General features: G+C 49.5%; 1 protein-coding gene across 1 annotated transcript in view; it reads left to right on the forward strand.

The window, feature by feature from the left end:
* Positions 1-3,731: 3,731 nt before the first annotated feature.
* The window catches only part of WDR54 (WD repeat domain 54), an 83,029-nt gene continuing 67,919 nt past the window's right edge, over positions 3,732-18,841 (forward strand). Inside the window, exons 1-2 of the mRNA XM_088466014.1 lie at positions 3,732-3,813; positions 11,518-11,750. Of these exons, the coding sequence (XP_088322140.1) occupies positions 11,526-11,750 (225 nt within the window). The 5' untranslated portion in view covers positions 3,732-3,813; positions 11,518-11,525. The remainder of the gene's footprint in view (positions 3,814-11,517; positions 11,751-18,841) is intronic.

Here is an 18,841-nt window from a genome sequence, read left to right on the forward strand (position 1 = left end):
GGAGGACCAAACTTTCTCCGATAAAAATAAAATAGGGAAAGATCAAGAACCACTTCCTCCTAGTGCTGTTGCTGCTGCTGGGAGTTGTTCATCATCCCAGAGAGGAAGTAGGAACATCACTACTTTTACTAAACAATTGACCCTCCAACAGTCCCTAGCGATGAGGATGAAGTACGACAGCAGTCATCCTGAAGCAAAACGTATAACTGAGGCCTTGACTGCTATGTTGGTGTTAGACGTGCGTCCGGTATCCGCCATTAGTGCAGTGGGATTTAGACAATTGATGGAGGTAGTGTGTCCCCGGTTCCAAATCCCGTCTAGATTCCACCAGCATCCTCAAAGCAGCAGCGACAAGCGTGCGTCTGTCTGTTAAAGGGTGGTGTAACCCTCAAAGTGCGCTACACAAACAATTAAAAAATTATTATTTTTTTTTCTGTCTTTGTGAATTGTGTGGGCTGTAGCCGCACTTGCATCCTCAAAGCAGCAGCGACAAGCGTGCATCTGTCTGTTAAAGGATTACATCGGTGACAGCATCCAAGTAGGCATGTCAGACAGTCCGTACCTGTACTGGCAGGAAAAATAAGCAATTTGGAGGCCCCTGTACAAACTGGCTCTATTTTATCTGAGTTGCCCCCCCTCCAGTGTGTACTCCGAAAGAGTGTTTAGTGCAGCCGGGAACCTTGTCAGCGAAAGGCGTAGGAGGTTGCTTCCACAAAATGTATGAATTATCAACTCTTCCAGGGAGACCAGCCTCCAGAACGTACAGAGGGACTAATGGTTGTGGATTCCAGCGGGGACGAAGTAATACTCTGTGAGGATGAGGATGTACACACTGAAGAGGGTGAGGAATCGGTGGATGAGGAGGATGAGGATGACATCTTGCCTCCGTAGAGCCAGTTTGTGCAGGGACACATTAATTGCCAGCTTGTTTTGTGGGAGCCCAAACGAACCAATCATTTCAGTCAGTCATGTGGCAGACCCTGGGGCCGAAATGTTTGGTTTGTTAAAGTGTGCATGTCCTGTTTATACAACATAAGGGTGGGTGGGAGGGCCCAAGGACAATTCCATCTTGCACTTCTTTTTTTTCTTTGCATTATGTACAGTTTGGGGCCTAGTTTTTCTAACTGCCATCCTGTCTGCCACTGCAGTGCCACTCCTAGATGGGTCACGTGTTTGTGCCGCCCACTCGTGTCGCTTAGCATAGTCATCCAGCTACCTCGGTGCAACCTTTTGGACATAAAAACACTATTGTGAGGTGTGAGGTGTTCAGAATAGACTGGAAATGAGTGGAAATTAAGGTTATTGAGGTTAATAATAGCATAGGAGCAGAAAAACCTACAAATTCTGTGATTTTAGCTGTTTTTATGCTTTTTAAAAAAAAAAATACAGATCCAAAACACAAAACCCAGAACCCAAAACACGGAAGGGTGGTATTGACAAAACCAATCCAGATCCAAAACACGAAGAAAGATCCAGATCCAAAACACAAAACACGAAAAGTGGCCGGTGCACACCCCTAATATAGATATAATATTATACAGGGGGGTGTATATAGATATAACATACAGAGGGGGGTGTATATAGATATAATATATGAGGGGGTGTATATAGATATAACATACAGAGCAGGGTGTATATAGATATAATATTATACAGTGGGGTGTATATAGATATGATATACAGAGGGGGGTGTATATAGATATATTATACAGAGGGGGGTGTATACAGATATAACATACAGAGGGGGGTGTATATAGATATAATATACAGAGGGGGGTGTATATAGATATATTATACAGAGGGGGGTGTATATAGATATAACATACAGAGGGGGTGTATATAGATATAATATACAGAGGGGGTGTATATAGATATAATATACAGAGGGGGGTGTATATAGATATATATGGAGGGGGGGGTGTATATAGATATAATATTATACAGAGGGGGGTGTATATAGATATAATATTATACAGAGGGGGGTGTATATAGATATGATATACAGAGGGGGGTGTATATAGATATGATATACAGAGGGGGGTGTATATAGATATAATATATAGAGGGGGGTGTATATAGATATAATATTATACAGAGGGGGGGTGTATATAGATATAATATTATACAGAGGGGGGTGTATATAGATATATATGGAGGGGGGGTGTATATAGATATAATATTATACAGAGGGGGGTGTATATAGATATGATATACAGAGGGGGGTGTATATAGGATATGATATACAGAGGGGGGTGTATATAGATATGATATACAGAGGGGGGTGTATATAGATATGATATACAGAGGGGGGTGTATATAGATATAATATTATACAGAGGGGGGTGTATATAGATATGATATACAGAGGGGGGTGTATATAGATATGATATACAGAGGGGGGTGTATATAGATATATATGGAGGGGGGGTGTATATAGATATATATGGAGGGGGGGGTGTATATAGATATATATGGAGGGGGGGTGTATATAGATATATATGGAGGGGGGGGTGTATATAGATATATATGGAGGGGGGGTGTATATAGATATATATGGAGGGGGGGTGTATATAGATATATATGGAGGGGGGGGTGTATATAGATATATATGGAGGGGGGGGGGTGTATATAGATATATATGGAGGGGGGGTGTATATAGATATATATGGAGGAGGGGGGGTGTATATAGATATATATGGAGGAGGGGGGGTGTATATAGATATATATGGAGGGGGGGGTGTATATAGATATATATGGAGGGGGGGTGTATATAGATATATATGGAGGAGGGGGGGTGTATATAGATATATATGGAGGGGGGGGGGTGTATATAGATATATATGGAGGGGGGGGTGTATATAGATATATATGGAGGGGGGGGTGTATATAGATATATATGGAGGGGGGGTGTATATAGATATATATGGAGGGGGGGGGTGTATATAGATATATATGGAGGGGGGGGGGTGTATATAGATATATATGGAGGGGGGGTGTATATAGATATATATGGAGGAGGGGGGGTGTATATAGATATATATGGAGGGGGGGGGTGTATATAGATATATATGGAGGGGGGGTGTATATAGATATATATGGAGGGGGGGTGTATATAGATATATATGGAGGAGGGGGGGTGTATATAGATATATATGGAGGGGGGGGGGTGTATATAGATATATATGGAGGGGGGGGTGTATATAGATATATATGGAGGGGGGGGTGTATATAGATATATATGGAGGGGGGGTGTATATAGATATATATGGAGGGGGGGGGTGTATATAGATATATATGGAGGGGGGGGGGTGTATATAGATATATATGGAGGGGGGGTGTATATAGATATATATGGAGGAGGGGGGGTGTATATAGATATATATGGAGGGGGGGTGTATATAGATATATATGGAGGGGGGGTGTATATAGATATATATGGAGGGGGGGTGTATATAGATATATATGGAGGAGGGGGGGGTGTATATAGATATATATGGAGGAGGGGGGGTGTATATAGATATATATGGAGGGGGGGGGGGGTGTATATAGATATATATGGAGGGGGGGGGGGGTAGCCGGGTCACCTGTCTCGATGTCCCGGTCTTGCTGCTCATGGGGCCGCTGTGGGGTGTCCGGGCTCCGGGCGTCTCTGCTGTTGCCGGGTTACGTGACGTCACCGCTGTTAGAGCTGTTGCCAGGTGACGGGATCTTTGTGTCGCTCTCATGTGACGTCTGGACGCTTAGTGGTGACGTCATCACCGGCTGCTTCCATAGAAACGAGATCACTGCACAGAGGAGACAGCATCGAGACCGGTAACTGCCCCTATACCGAGATCTGCCCCCCCTACATTCCTGCCCCCTATACCGAGATCTGCCCCCCCTACATTCCTGCCCCCTATACCGAGATCTGCCCCCCCTACATTCCTGCCCCCTATACCGAGATCTGCCCCCCCTACATTCCTGCCCCCTATACCGAGATCTGCCCCCCCCTACATTCCTGCCCCCTATACCGAGATCTGCCCCCCCTACATTCCTGCCCCCTATACCGAGATCTGCCCCCCCTACATTCCTGCCCCCTATACCGAGATCTGCCCCCCCTACATTCCTGCCCCCTATACCGAGATCTGCCCCCCCTACATTCCTGCCCCCTATACCGAGATCTGCCCCCCCTACATTCCTGCCCCCTATACCGAGATCTGCCCCCCCTACATTCCTGCCCCCTATACCGAGATCTGCCCCCCCTACATTCCTGCCCCCTATACCGAGATCTGCCCCCCCTACATTCCTGCCCCCTATACCGAGATCTGCCCCCCTACATTCCTGCCCCCTATACCGAGATCTTCCTCCCCTACATTCCTGACCCCTATACCGAGATCTTCCTCCCCTACATTCCTTTCCTGCCCCCTATACCGAGATCTGCCCCCTACATTCCTATCCTGCCCCCTATACCGAGATCTGCCCCCCTACATTCCTTTCCTGCCCCCTATACCGAGATCTGCCCCCTACATTCCTTTCCTGCCCCCTATACCGAGATCTGCCCCCATACATTCCTTTCCTGCCCCCTATACCGAGATCTGCCCCCCTACATTCCTTTCCTGCCCCCTATACCGAGATCTGCCCCCTACATTCCTTTCCTGTCCCCTGTACCGAGACCTGCTCCCCTACATTCCTTTCCTGCCCCCTATACCGAGACCTGCCCCCATACATTCCTTTCCTGTCCCCTGTACCGAGACCTGCCCCCATACATTCCTTTCCTGCCCCCTATACCGAGATCTGCCCCCTACATTCCTTTCCTGCCCCCTATACCGAGATCTTCCTCCCCTACATTCCTTTCTGCCCCATATACCTAGATCTGTCCCTACATTCCTTTCTGCCCCATATACCGAGATCTGCCCCCTACATTCCTTTCCTGCCCCATATACTGAGATCTGCCCACCTTCATTCCTTTCTGCCCCATATACGGAGATATGCCCCCCTACTTTCCTTTCTGCCCCATGTATTCGAGATCTGCCCCCTACATTCCTTTCCTGCCCCATATACCAAGATCTGGCCCCCTATACCGAGATCTGCCCCCTACATTCCTTTCCTGCCCCCCTATACCGAGATCTGCCCCCTACATTCCTTTCCTGCCCCCTATACCAATATATGCCCCCTACATTCCCTTCCTGCCCCATATACCGAGATCTGCCCCTACTTTACTTTCTGCCCCATATACCGAGATCTGCCCCCCCTACATTCCTTTCCTGTCCCCTATACCGAGATCTGCCTTCCTACATTCCTTTCCTACCCCATATACTGAAATCTGCCCCCCTACATTCCTTTCTGCCCCATATACCAAGATCTGCCCCCTACATTCCTTTCTGCCTCATATATACGAGATCTTCCCCCTTACATTCCTTTCTGCCCCATTTACCGAGATCTGCACCCCCAACATTCTTTTCTGCCCCACCTACATTCTTTCATTCTTTTGTGTCCCTTTATCGAGATCTGCTTTCCCTACATCCTTTCCTGCCCCTTATACCGAGATCTGCCCCATATACCGAGATCTGCCCCTACATTCCTTTCTGCCCCATATACCGAGATCTGCACCCCCAACATTCCTTTCTGCCCCATCTACATTCTTTCATTCTTTTCTGTCCCTATATCGAGATCTGCTTTCCCTACATCCTTTCCTGTCCCCTATACCGAGATCTGCCACCTCCTGCCCCATACCTAGATCTGCTTTCCCTACATGCTTTTCTGCCCCCTATACTGAGATCTACCCGCTACAGACCCTCTTGCCACCTATACCGAGATCTGCCCCTACAGACTCCTGCCCTTTATACCGAGATCTGCCACCTCCTGCCCCATACCTAGATCTGCTTTCCCTACATCCTTTCCTGCCCCCTAAACTGAGTTCAACCTCCTACAGACCCTCCTGCCATTTATACCGAGATGTGACTCCTACAACCTCTACTATCCCCTATATCGAGATCTGCCGCGTATTACCCCCTATACCAGGATCTGCTCCTTTTCTGCCATTCCTGCCTACTATACCGAGATCTGCCCCTACTACTCCCTATACCTAGATCTGCCCCTACATCCCTTCCTTCCTCTTATACCAGGATCTGCTCCATACTACCTCTATATCAAGATCTGCCCCCTACAGCCCCTCTTGTCCCTTATGAGATCTGACCTCATACAGCCCATCCTACCCCTATACAGAGATCTGCCCTTCTACCGATCCTCTTACCCCCTATACCAAGATCTGCCCCTTACAGCCCCTCTGTTCCTTATTCCACAATCTCCTATCCCCTATACAAAGATCTGACCGCATACAGCATATCCTACCCCCCTATACTGAGACCTGACCGCATACATCCCAACCTACCCCCTATGCCGAGATCTCCCCCTACTGCTCCCTATACCTAGATCTGCCCCCCATACATTCCTTCCTTCCCCCTATATCAGGATCTGACTCCCTGCCCCCTATTCGAGGATCTGCTCCATACTACCACTGTATCAAGATCTGCCCCCCTACAGTCCCTCTTACCCCCTATACCAAGATCTGACCCCATACAGCCCATCCTATTCCTTATACCAAAATCTGACCCCATACATCATATCCTACTCCCTATACCGAGATCTAACCCTACAGCCCCTCCTACCCCCTATACCGAGATCTGACCTCATACAGCCCATCCTACCCCCTATACCCCCCTGTATCTGACCCCATACAGCCCATCCTATTCCCTATACCAAAATCTAATCCCATACAACATATCCTTCTCCCTATCCCGAGATCTGACCTGATACAGCCCATCCTACCCCTATACAGAGATCTGCCCTTCTACAGACCCTCTTACCCCCTATACCAAGATCTGATACCATACAGCATATCATACCCCCTATACCAAGATCTGCTATCCCCTTTACCAACCTCCTCTACCCCTATACCAAGATCTGACCCCATACAGCATATCCTACCCCCTATACCAAGATCTGCCCTTCTACATACCATCTTACCCCCTATACCAAGATCTGCCCCTTAGCCCTTCTGCTCCTAATTCCACAATCTCCTACCCCCTATACCAAGATCTGTTATCCCCTATACCAAGATCTGACCCCATACTGCATATCCTACCCTCCTATACCAAGATCTGACCCCATACAGCATATCCTACCCTCCTATACCAAGATCTGACACCATACAGCATATCCTACCCCCTATACCAAGATCTGCTATCCCCTTTACCAACATCCTCTACCCTCCTATACCAAGATATGACCCCATACTGCATATCCTACCTCCTATACCAAGATCTGACCCCATACAGCATATCCTACCCTCCTATACCAAGATCTGACACCATACAGCATATCCTACCCTCTATACCAAGATCTGCTATCCCCTTTACCAACCTCCTCTACCCCCTATACCAAGATCTGACCCCATACTGCATATCCTACCCTCTATACCAAGATCTGCTATCCCCTATATCAAGATCTGACCCCATACAGCATATCCTACCCTCCTATACCAAGATCTGACCCCATACAGCATATCCTACCCTCTATACCAAGATCTGCTATCCCCTATACCAAGATCTGACCCCATACTGCATATCCTACCCTCCTATACCAAGATCTGACCCCATACTGCATATCCTACCCTCCTATACCAAGATCTGACCCCATACAGCATATCCTACCCTCTATACCAAGATCTGCTATCCCCTATACCAAGATCTGACCCCATACTGCATATCCTACCCTCCTATACCAAGATCTGACCCCATACTGCATATCCTACCCTCCTATACCAAGATCTGACACCATACAGCATATCCTACCCTCCTATACCAAGATCTGACACCATACAGCATATCCTACCCTCTATACCAAGATCTGCTATCCCCTATACCAAGATCTGACCCCATACTGCATATCCTACCCTCCTATACCAAGATCTGACCCCATACTGCATATCCTACCCTCCTATACCAAGATCTGACCCCATACAGCATATCCTACCCTCTATACCAAGATCTGCTATCCCCTATACCAAGATCTGACCCCATACTGCATATCCTACCCTCCTATACCAAGATCTGACCCCATACTGCATATCCTACCTTCCTATACCAAGATCTGACACCATACAGCATATCCTACCCTCCTATACCAAGATCTGACACCATACAGCATATCCTACCCTCCTATACCAAGATCTGACCCCATACTGCATATCCTACCTCCTATACCAAGATCTGACCCCATACTGCATATCCTACCCTCGTATACCAAGATCTGCTATCCCCTATACCAAGATCTGACACCATACAGCATATCCTACCCTCTATACCAAGATCTGCTATCCCCTATACCAAGATCTGACCCCATACTGCATATCCTACCCTCCTATACCAAGATCTGACTCCATACAGTCCCTCCTACCCCCTATACCGAGATATGCCCTTCTACAGACCCTCTTCTCCTCATTCCATGATTTCCTAACCCCTATACCGTGATCTCCTGCCCCCTTTACCGATATCTCCTACTCCCCTACTGAAATCACTTACTACCTTTACAAATATCTCCTACCCCATATACCGAGATCTGCCCCCAACAACTCATCATATCCCATACCCTATACCGACATCTGATTCCCTGCAGAAATACCCGCATCTCCTTCCCCCTGTACCCACATCTCCTCCCCCCCCCTGTAACCGCATGTATGTGTACAAGCATCTATACCATGTCTGTGTGTACCTACATCTATGCCATGTCTGTGTGTACCTACATCTATACCACGTCTGTGTGTGCCTACATCTATACCACGTCTGTGTGTGCCTACATCTATACCACGTCTGTGCGTGCCTACATCTACACCACGTCTGTGCGTGCCTACAACTATACCACGTCTGTGCGTGCCTACAACTATACCACGTCTGTGCGTGCCTACATCTATACCACGTCTGTGCATACCTACATCTATACCACGTCTGTGTGCGCCTACATCTATACCACGTCTGTGTGCGCCTACATCTATACCACGTCTGTGTGCGCCTACATCTATACCACGTCTGTGTGCGCCTACATCTATACCACGTCTGTGTGCGCCTACATCTATACCACGTCTGTGTGCGCCTACATCTATACCACGTCTGTGTGCGCCTACATCTATACCACGTCTGTGTGCGCCTACATCTATACCACGTCTGTGTGCGCCTACATCTATACCACGTCTGCGCGTACCTACATCTATACCACGTCTGCGCGTACCTACATCTATACCACGTCTGCGCGTGCCTACATCTATACCACGTCTGCGCGTGCCTACATCTATACCACGTCTGCGCGTGCCTACATCTATACCACGTCTGCGCGTGCCTACATCTATACCACGTCTGCGCGTGCCTACATCTATACCACGTCTGCGCGTGCCTACATCTATACCACGTCTGCGCGTGCCTACATCTATACCACGTCTGCGCGTGCCTACATCTATACCACGTCTGCGCGTGCCTACATCTATACCACGTCTGCGCGTGCCTACATCTATACCACGTCTGCGCGTGCCTACATCTATACACGTCTGCGCGTGCCTACATCTATACCACGTCTGCGTGCGCCTACATCTATACCACGTCTGCGTGCGCCTACATCTATACCACGTCTGTGTGCGCCTACATCTATACCACGTCTGTGTGCGCCTACATCTATACCACGTCTGTGTGCGCCTACATCTATACCACGTCTGTGTGCGCCTACAACTATACCACGTCTGTGTGCGCCTACATCTATACACTTCTGTGTGCGCCTACATCTATACACGTCTGTGTGCGCCTACATCTATACACGTCTGTGTGCGCCTACATCTATACCACGTCTGTGTGCGCCTACATCTATACCACGTCTGTGTGCGCCTACATCTATACCACGTCTGTGTGCGCCTACATCTATACCACGTCTGTGTGCGCCTACATCTATACCACGTCTGTGTGCGCCTACATCTATACCACGTCTGTGTGCGCCTACATCTATACCACGTCTGTGTGCGCCTACATCTATACCACGTCTGTGTGCGCCTACATCTATACCACGTCTGTGTGCGCCTACATCTATACCACGTCTGTGTGCGCATACATCTATACCTCGTCTGTGTGCGCCTACATCTATACCACGTCTGTGTGCGCCTACATCTATACCACGTCTGTGTGCGCCTACATCTATACCACGTCTGTGTGCGCCTACATCTATACCACGTCTGTGTGTGCCTACATCTATACCACGTCTGTGTGTACATACATGTATACCACGTCTGTGTGCGCCTACATCTATACCACGTCTGTGTGCGCCTACATCTATACCACGTCTGTGTGCGCCTACATCTATACCACGTCTGTGTGTGCCTACATCTATACCACGTCTGTGTGTACATACATCTATACCACGTCTGTGTGTACCTACATCTATACCACGTCTGTGTGTACCTACATCTATACCACGTCTGTGTGTACATACATCTATACCACGTCTGTGTGTGCCTACATCTATACCACGTCTGTGTGTGCCTACATCTCTACCACGTCTGTGTGTACATACATCTATACCACGTCTGTGTGTGCCTACATCTATACCACATCTGTGTGTGCCTACATCTATACCACGTCTGTGTGTACATACATCTATACCACGTCTGTGTGTACCTACATCTATACCACGTCTGTGTGTACCTACATCTATACCATGTCCACATTCCCGTGTGTGATATATATATATCTCTGTCTCTCACTCGTCCTGGTTCAGAGCTGGATGCAAATGGCGATTATAGACGCAGATGGAGCGATTGCCATTGCACAAGCATATAGATTGCACGTACGCAGCGGTCTCATTGTGATTACGGCTGCACAGGGGATCCCATCGCAGAGTGAGCGACCGGCTGTCAGCGTACGGGGGTGGTTAGAAAAATGCAGGCGCGTCTGTCCGTGTGATCGCTGTATCATGGTCACTGCGATCTCCTACGCAGCGTGAGAGCTCTCGGCGTGTGAATAGAGCTGGTGAGTCCTGCTGCAAGGCAAGATGGCTGCTCGATGGCGTTGCTGTTACCGATATTTACGCAGGTAAATGACGTTGTACGCATGTAAGAAGGCAGCAGTGGGCGTCCTTATACGCGGGTAAGCAACAATTAGCATATAATTTGCAGATGCGACTGATGATGGCATGTAAAGAGGCACCAGACGGTATTACTGCGTGCACGGGCGCTGACTGCGGGCGTCTCAGCACATTCGGCCGCACTGTACACCATGGACGCGCTTTGTAGTGACTTTCTCATTCTGCAGTTAGTAAACGACCCGTAGAGGCTGATTTAGTCGAGCGCCAGGTTCCCACGCAGCTGCGCACATATCGGGTTATCACTGTACGGTAGGATAACGTTGCTTGGTGTTCGCACGCACTGCTGGGGCGCAATAACCCGCATGGGTCTGACAGGCCGTAAATCTTGTAGGTGGGTAACGATTGTTATCTGGTTTGCAGAGATCGCCATGTACCGTAAAGACAAGAGTATACAGATGAAGAGCAGCGCCTCCGCGCTATACAATAACCTCAGCGTACTGCCGATCGGCAACAAGAGTCTCACCTACTTTACTGTCGTCCATGGCAACACCGTCAACATGGTCAGCGCCTCTGCCGATGGCCTCAACTTCTCCCACCGTCAGCTGCAATCCAAGGAGGAAAGTGTGGCCCTCAGCTCATCCCTAATCACCCAGGTCAGTCCAGGAATGATGATGTTCGTCCATGTAAGATGACGTTTTGCCTCGTTCTGAGTTCCGTTTTTTTGGAGGGAAAAATCCGAACTCAACGTGCAAACTCGAACCTATCCGAGCCTGCACATCCCTAATTATTACCTGTCCTCCTAGAGGACAGACATAGGTACTGCTCTCTACATCTCATTATTACCTGTCCTCCTATAGGTCAGACATAGGTACTGCACCCTACATCTCATGATTACCTGTCCTCCTATAGGCCAGACATAGGTGTGCACCTCATGATTGCCTGTCCTCCTAGAGGTCAGACATAGGTACTGCACCCTACATCTCATGATTGCCTGTCCTCCTAGAGGTCAGACATAGGTACTGCACCCTACATCTTATGATTACCTGTCCTCCTAGAGGTCAGACATAGGTACTGCTCCCTCCTATATTTCTTCTTCAGGGACCATAGGGATACCTTGGGGGTTTAGGTGGAGGTTAGGACCAGACAGTTAAAGCTGTTGACTCCCAGGATGCACTGGTCCTTCCCCCTATACCCCACCCCTAAGCCAGAGGCCCTGTAGTTAGTTCTGGTGTCTGCAGAGTCAGATCGCCATTAGACAGTGGGTGCGTTAGGTAGCCTATAAGCTTTTATTTATTTGATTTGTAGTTTTTATTTATTTTACCACTGAGTGTCCAGCATCAGACTGTCCATGACACGTCTGTGCTGGCACTCCATCACCACACGGGCGTTGCCACTCCAGTTCCGTCTGGTACTCTCGACGGGCTCTCCGGGGACCTTGCTAGCTGGCCCTGCGGGATGACCATAGACTGCAACTCGGACACAGGGGACATGTAAGGCGGGATACTGCTTGCGGGCAGTCTTTCCTCCGGTCTCAGGGGATGGACCGGAGGATGCTGAGTGTGTACACCGGGGTGGTCCGTGTGCTCCACTTAGACCACCAGGGTACACATAGTGCGGGAAACCAGCGTCCCTGGGGTCAGTAATCAGTCAGAGAGGCCAGGTTTCCCTGTTTAAGTGGCCTCTCCCCCAGCTCAGGGCGCCATTCCACAGGCAAGAGTAACAAAATAGCTGCTGCACCCATTTAATCCAAGAGGGACTTTGTGCCACCTGTTATAACACACCTGGCCCATCCGGTCCCCCAGCCCCTGTCCAAGAGCCCCCCGGGGCTTCCTTTACTAAGGTGCTAAATACACTTGTGGACCATCTAACGGTCCCGGCAGTAGTTTCTCCTTTGGGGTTACCACAGCAGGTACAGACTACACCAGTGCCTCCTCTGCCCACTACCCTAGAAATTATGGTATCCACGGCTGTTAAAAATATATTACAGGGTGAGAAATCACTACCCAGTAAAAATAAGCGTCCTCTGGTTCCCCCTCAGTCCACACTCCTCTCAGATTCGATCCGAGGTAGAGATGGCTGAGGTGGGAGGGACAGAGACCTGGTGACACGGTTATGTAGGGGAAGGGTATGCTTTGGTGAACAGGTGGGTTTTCATTGCATGTTTGAAGCTCTGCAAGGTCGGGGAGAGCCTGATCGAGCGATGGAGCTCATTCCAGTGAAGAGGACTGCATGGGCAAAATCTTGGACACGAGCATGACATGAAGTAACCAGGGTAGAGGAGAGGTAACAGTCATTGGCAGACCGGAGTGAGTGGGAGGGAGTGTGTAAGGAGATGAGGTTGGAGATGTAGGGAGCAGTAGAGTTAGAGAGGGCCTTGTATGTGAGGGTGAGGAGTTTGAAAAGGATTCTGTAGGGGAATGGGAGCCAGTGCAGGTTTTGGCAGAGGGGAGCAGCGGAAGTGTAACAGCGGGAGAGGAAGATAAGTCTAGCTGCAGCATTGAGAACAGACTGGAGGGGGGCAAGATGGCAATGTGGGAGGCCAGTAGGGAGAAGGTTGCAGTAGTCGAGCCGAGAAATGATTAATGAATGAATAATCAGTTTGGTAGCATTCTGGGAGAGGAAAGGCCTAATGCGAGCGATGTTGCATAGCTGGAACCGACAGGTTTGAGTCAGAGATTGAATGTGGGGGGTGAAGGAGAGTGTGGAATCAAGGGTGACACCCAAACAGTGAAGTTGGGGGAGAGGAGAGATGATGGTGTTATCAATAGTGATAGAGAGATTGGTTGGAGTGGAGACTATTAGGGGGAAAGATGATGAGTTTGGTTTTGTCCATGTTGAGCTTCAGAGAGTGCTCGGACATCCATGAAGAGATGGCGGAGAGGCAACTCGATACCTGAGAGAGGACAGAAGGGGAGAGTCCAGGATAGGAGATGTATAGTTGCGTGTCATCGGCATAGAGGTGATATTGGAGGCCGAAGGAGCTGATTAGTTCTCCTAGTGCAGAGGTGTACAGGGAGAAGAGCAGCGGGCCCAGGACAGAGCCCTGCGGGACACCAATGGAAAGGGTGGAAGGGGGGGAGGTGGAGCCGGAGGCAGACAGAGAGAAGGAGCGGTTGGTGAGGTAAGATGTGAACCAGGCATGGACGGTGTTAGAGATGCCAAAGGTCTGAAGGGTGCAGAGGAGAAGAGGATGATCCACAGTGTCGAAGGCTGCAGAGAGGTCCAGGAGGATGAGCAGAGAGAAGTGGCCCCTGGATTTGGCTGCAAGCAGGTCATTGGTGACTTAGGCCAGGGCAGTTTCAGTGGAGTGAAGTGGGCGAAAGGATGGAGTTGTCAGAGAGATAGCTGGTGAGGCGGCTGTAGACAAGCCGCTCAAGTAGTTTGGAGGCGAAAGGCAGAAAAGAAATGGGGCGGTATTTGGCGGGTGAAGACAGGTCGAGGTTGGGTTTTTTAAGAATAGGTGTGACAAGAGCATGTTTGAATGAGGAGAGGAAGATGCCGGTGGAGAGAGATAAGTTGAAAAGGTGAGCAAGGTGGGAGCAGGCGGTGGAGGAGAGGGAGCATAGAAGGCGAGGAGGGAGGAGTTCAAGGGAGCAGGTGGAGGGGGGAGAGGACAAGATGAGGGAGTGGACCTCATCACCCGTTGGTGGGGCTGTGGGAGCACATTGTGGGGTGATCGGGAGGTGCGGATGGTGGGGGAGGTGGGGTTGCAGCAGGAAGATTGGAGGATATAATGTGATGGATTGCCTCAATTTTAAAAGAGAAGGAGGCAAAGTCAAATGGAGTGAGGGGGGGGGGCGAAGGAGAGTATTGAAAGTACCAAAGAGGCAGCAGTGATTGGAGGACTGAGAGGAGATGAGCGGCCGGAAGAAGGATTGCTTGGTGAGGGAGAGGGCCGAGCTGTAGGAAGAGGGGACAAACTTGAAGCGAAGGAAGTCCGCCAGAGAGCGAGATTTCCTCCAGAGGCGCTCGGCGGTGCGTGAGCATTTTTTTGAGAAACCGGGTCAGTTTGGAGTGCCAGGGTTGGGGTTTGGACTGACGAAGGGGGACAGAGGAGGTGGGGGCAACGGAGTCAAGTGCAGAAGTGAGGGTGATGTTGTAGAAGGAGGCCACCTGGTTAGGGCAGGCCATGGTTGATAGGGGAGAGTGTCAAGTGAGGAAGACAGGACAAGAGTCTCAAGATTGCGTCTGGTGATGGTGGCTTTGGGTGAGGAGAGGTGGAGGAGTTCAGGGAGTGAAGGAGAGTAGATGGGGGTCAGAGAGGGGGAAGGGAGAGTTGGAGAAGTCCGAGAGAGCACACAGATGGGTGAAAACGAGGTCAAGGGAGTGGCCGAGAAAGTGGGTAGTGGCGGAGGTCCATTGAGAAAGACCAAGAGATGAGGAGAGGGGAAGAAGATTGGTGGATGCAGGATTCGTAATGTCAATATGGATGTTGGTCACCAATGATTATTGAGGGAAGGTCAGCAGAGAGGAAGTGGGGAAGCCAGGCAGCAAAGTTGCTGAGGAATTGGGTGGGGGAGTCTGGGGGACGATAGATGACTGCAACATGGAGATGAATGGGTAGAAGAGACGGATAGAGTGGACCTCAAAGGTGGAGAAAGAAAGGGAGGGCTCAGGTGGGATAATGTGAAAGGTGCAGTTGAGGGATAAGAGGATGCCCACTCCGCCACCTTGGCGGTTGTCAGGTCTGACAGAGTGGGTGAAGGCGAGACCCCCATAGGAGAGGGCAGCAGGGGAAGCAGTGTCCGAGGAGGAGAGCCAGGTTTCGGTGATGATGAGAAGATTTAGAGAGTAGGAAATAAAGAGGTCGTGAATAGCGGGCAGTTTATTGCAGATGGATCTGGTATTTCAGAGAGCACAAGAGAATGGGAAGGAGGGGATGGGGGATATGTGGATGAGATTGGCTGGGTTGTAGGTGAGCGAAGGTGGGCTAGATCTATGGAGAAGGTTTGAGATGGTTGGTATGGGGCAGGGGTGAGGAGCTATGGTGGCTGACTCAGGGTGGAGGTAGGAAAGCGAGAGCGAAGGATGACAAGTGAGCAATAGGAGGTGGGCAGGAAAGCAGAGCAGAGGATGCAGACAATTAGAGGGGAGGCAGACAATAAGGCGGTGTAATACGGCGGTGAAGTAGTGAAAGAGAGTAGGTAAATAGTGTTGGAGGAATAAAAGTCAAATGAAGAGTAGTAAATAATAAGCTGGCAGGAAATTCAGACAAATCACATTTATAAAGAGCAAAATTACATTGTTTGGGATGTGCAAGCAGATGTTTCTCAGAAACTGAAATTTCAAATGCAATTAGCTGCTACTGAGGAGAAAAGTTCTGCAGCGTCCATACCACGGAGATCAGTGCAGAGTGTGCAGGTTATGCAGTGTCCATACCACGGAGATCAGTGCAGAGTGTGCAGGTTATGCAGTGTCCATACCACGGAGATCAGTGCAGAGTGTGCAGGTTATGCAGTGTCCATACCACGGAGATCAGTGCAGAGTGTGCAGGTTATGCAGCGTCCATACCAGGGAGATCAGTGTAGAGTGTGCAGGTTATGCAGCGTCCATACCAGGGTGAGCAGTGTAGAGTGTGCAGGTTATGCATTGTCCATACCAGGGTGAGCAGTGTAGAGTGTGCAGGTTATGCAGTGTCCATACCAGGGAGATCAGTGTAGAGTGTGCAGGTTATGCAGGTTATGCAGCATCCATACCAGGGAGATCAGTGTAGAGTGTGCAGGTTATGCAGTGTCCATACCAGGGAGATCAGTGCAGAGTGTGCAGGTTATGCAGTGTCCATACCAGGGAGATCAGTGTAGAGTGTGCAGGTTATGCAGTGTCCATACCAGGGAGATCAGTGCAGAGTGTGCAGGTTATGCAGTGTCCATACCAGGGAGATCAATGTAGAGTGTGCAGGTTATGCAGCGTCCATACCAGGGAGATCAGTGTAGAGTGTGCAGGTTATGCAGCGTCCATACCAGGGAGATCAGTGTAGAGTGTGCAGGTTATGCAGCGTCCATACCAGGGAGATCAGTGCAGAGTGTGCAGGTTATGCAGTGTCCATACCAGGGAGAGCAGTGTAGAGTGTGCAGGTTATGCAGTGTCCATACCAGGGTGATCAGTGTAGAGTGTGCAGGTTATGCAGTGTCTATACCAGGGAGATCAGTGTAGAGTGTGTAGGTTATGCAGTGTCCATACCAGGGTGATCAGTGTAGAGTGTGCAGGGTATGCAGACTGCTGGAGTTATTTTGTTGATTTACTGAGTTCCTTGAGTGTAGTCCATCTGTGTAAGTGTTGGCTTCCGGTATGTTTTCCTTCAGTTTAACACCGATGTAACGCTGATATTAATTTTAAATGCTCAATACACTTTAGAACTAAACACTTCAGAAACTAAACGTCCTAACAGCCTAAACGGCCTAGGCGCCTTCTCTAAACATATCATGCGGTTGATCGAGAGTTCTACTTTACCTTTTCCGTCTGCTTCCTCGCTGAAGGATCCCTCGTATAAAAAGGTAGAAGCTGGCCTGAAATGTATGTATTCTCTTTCAGGAGCCTCTGCTGGCCCATCCATGGCTATTGCTGGTGTGACTAAAGCAATTAAAGGCTGGACAGACACCCTCGAGGAGCTCCTCCCTGAGGATGCCTCTCAGGACATGATTTCCCTGGTGGCTCACATTAGAGATGCAGCTTCATACATAGGGGATGCTACACTGGATGTGAGTCTCCTAACCTCCAGAATATCATCCATGTCAGTGTCTGTCCATCGTTCTTTCTGGCTATGGTCCTGGAAGGCGGATGCAGACTCTAAGAAGGCCTTAGAATTGCTCCCTTACATGGGTGACATTCATTTTTGGACCTGACTTGAACAAGATTGTCACCTCTTTCGCGGCCTCCAAGAGTGCTTTTCTGCCATCTGCAACGGCTGCTAAATGAACAACATCTGGAAGTCTCATCCCCAAGGAAAACCTGGAGGTCAGTCCTTTACTCGACAGCAGGCTTCCACTAAGTCAGCCAAACCTCGGTCCAAGCAGGCCTGGGCCACCCGCTGTCCTGTTGCAAATTCAGAGGATAAACTGGCCGTCTGACAGGGCGGGCCTCCCTCTGGGGGATCCCAGGGTAGGAGGCTGACTCCTTTTCTTTGCCCAACGCTGGCGTCAAATTACCTCAGATGCTTGGGTACAGGAAGTGGTCTCTTACGGGTATGCCCTCTCTTTACTAAGACGACCACCCCACCAGTTTTTCTGCATAGGCCCTTACTCTGACCCAATCAAGGCCCTGCTTATACAAAAGACTATTCAGTCATTACTGCAGGCGGGAGTGATAGTTCCGGTCCCTCTATCTCAGAGAGGGACAGGGTATTATTCCGCCTTGTTTCTGGTTCAGAAGCCAAATGGGTCTTACTGGCTTATTCTCAACCTCAAATCCCTGAACAAATTCATCAGGGTGCCCAGATTTCGGATGGATACCCTGTACTCTATAGTCCTAGCTATGGAGCCTGGGAACTTTATGGTGTCGCTGGATATTCAGGACGTTTGCCTACATGTACTTATAGCGCCTTCTCACCAGATATTTCTCAGGTTTGCTGTTCTACAGCAACATTTCCAGTTCCAGGCTCTGCCCTTTGGACTTTCTACAGCCCCACGGGTTTTTACCAGGATTATGGCACTTATGGCAGCTCACCTGCGTTGTCAGGGAGTCAGACTGCTACCATACCTGGACGACCTCTTGCTATTAGCACGCTTCCCAGAGGTTCTTCAACAAC

Source organism: Taudactylus pleione, unplaced genomic scaffold (genome assembly GCF_031769625.1).
Source record: "Taudactylus pleione unplaced genomic scaffold, aTauple2 ptg002275l, whole genome shotgun sequence".
Classification (NCBI taxonomy): domain Eukaryota; kingdom Metazoa; phylum Chordata; class Amphibia; order Anura; family Myobatrachidae; genus Taudactylus; species Taudactylus pleione.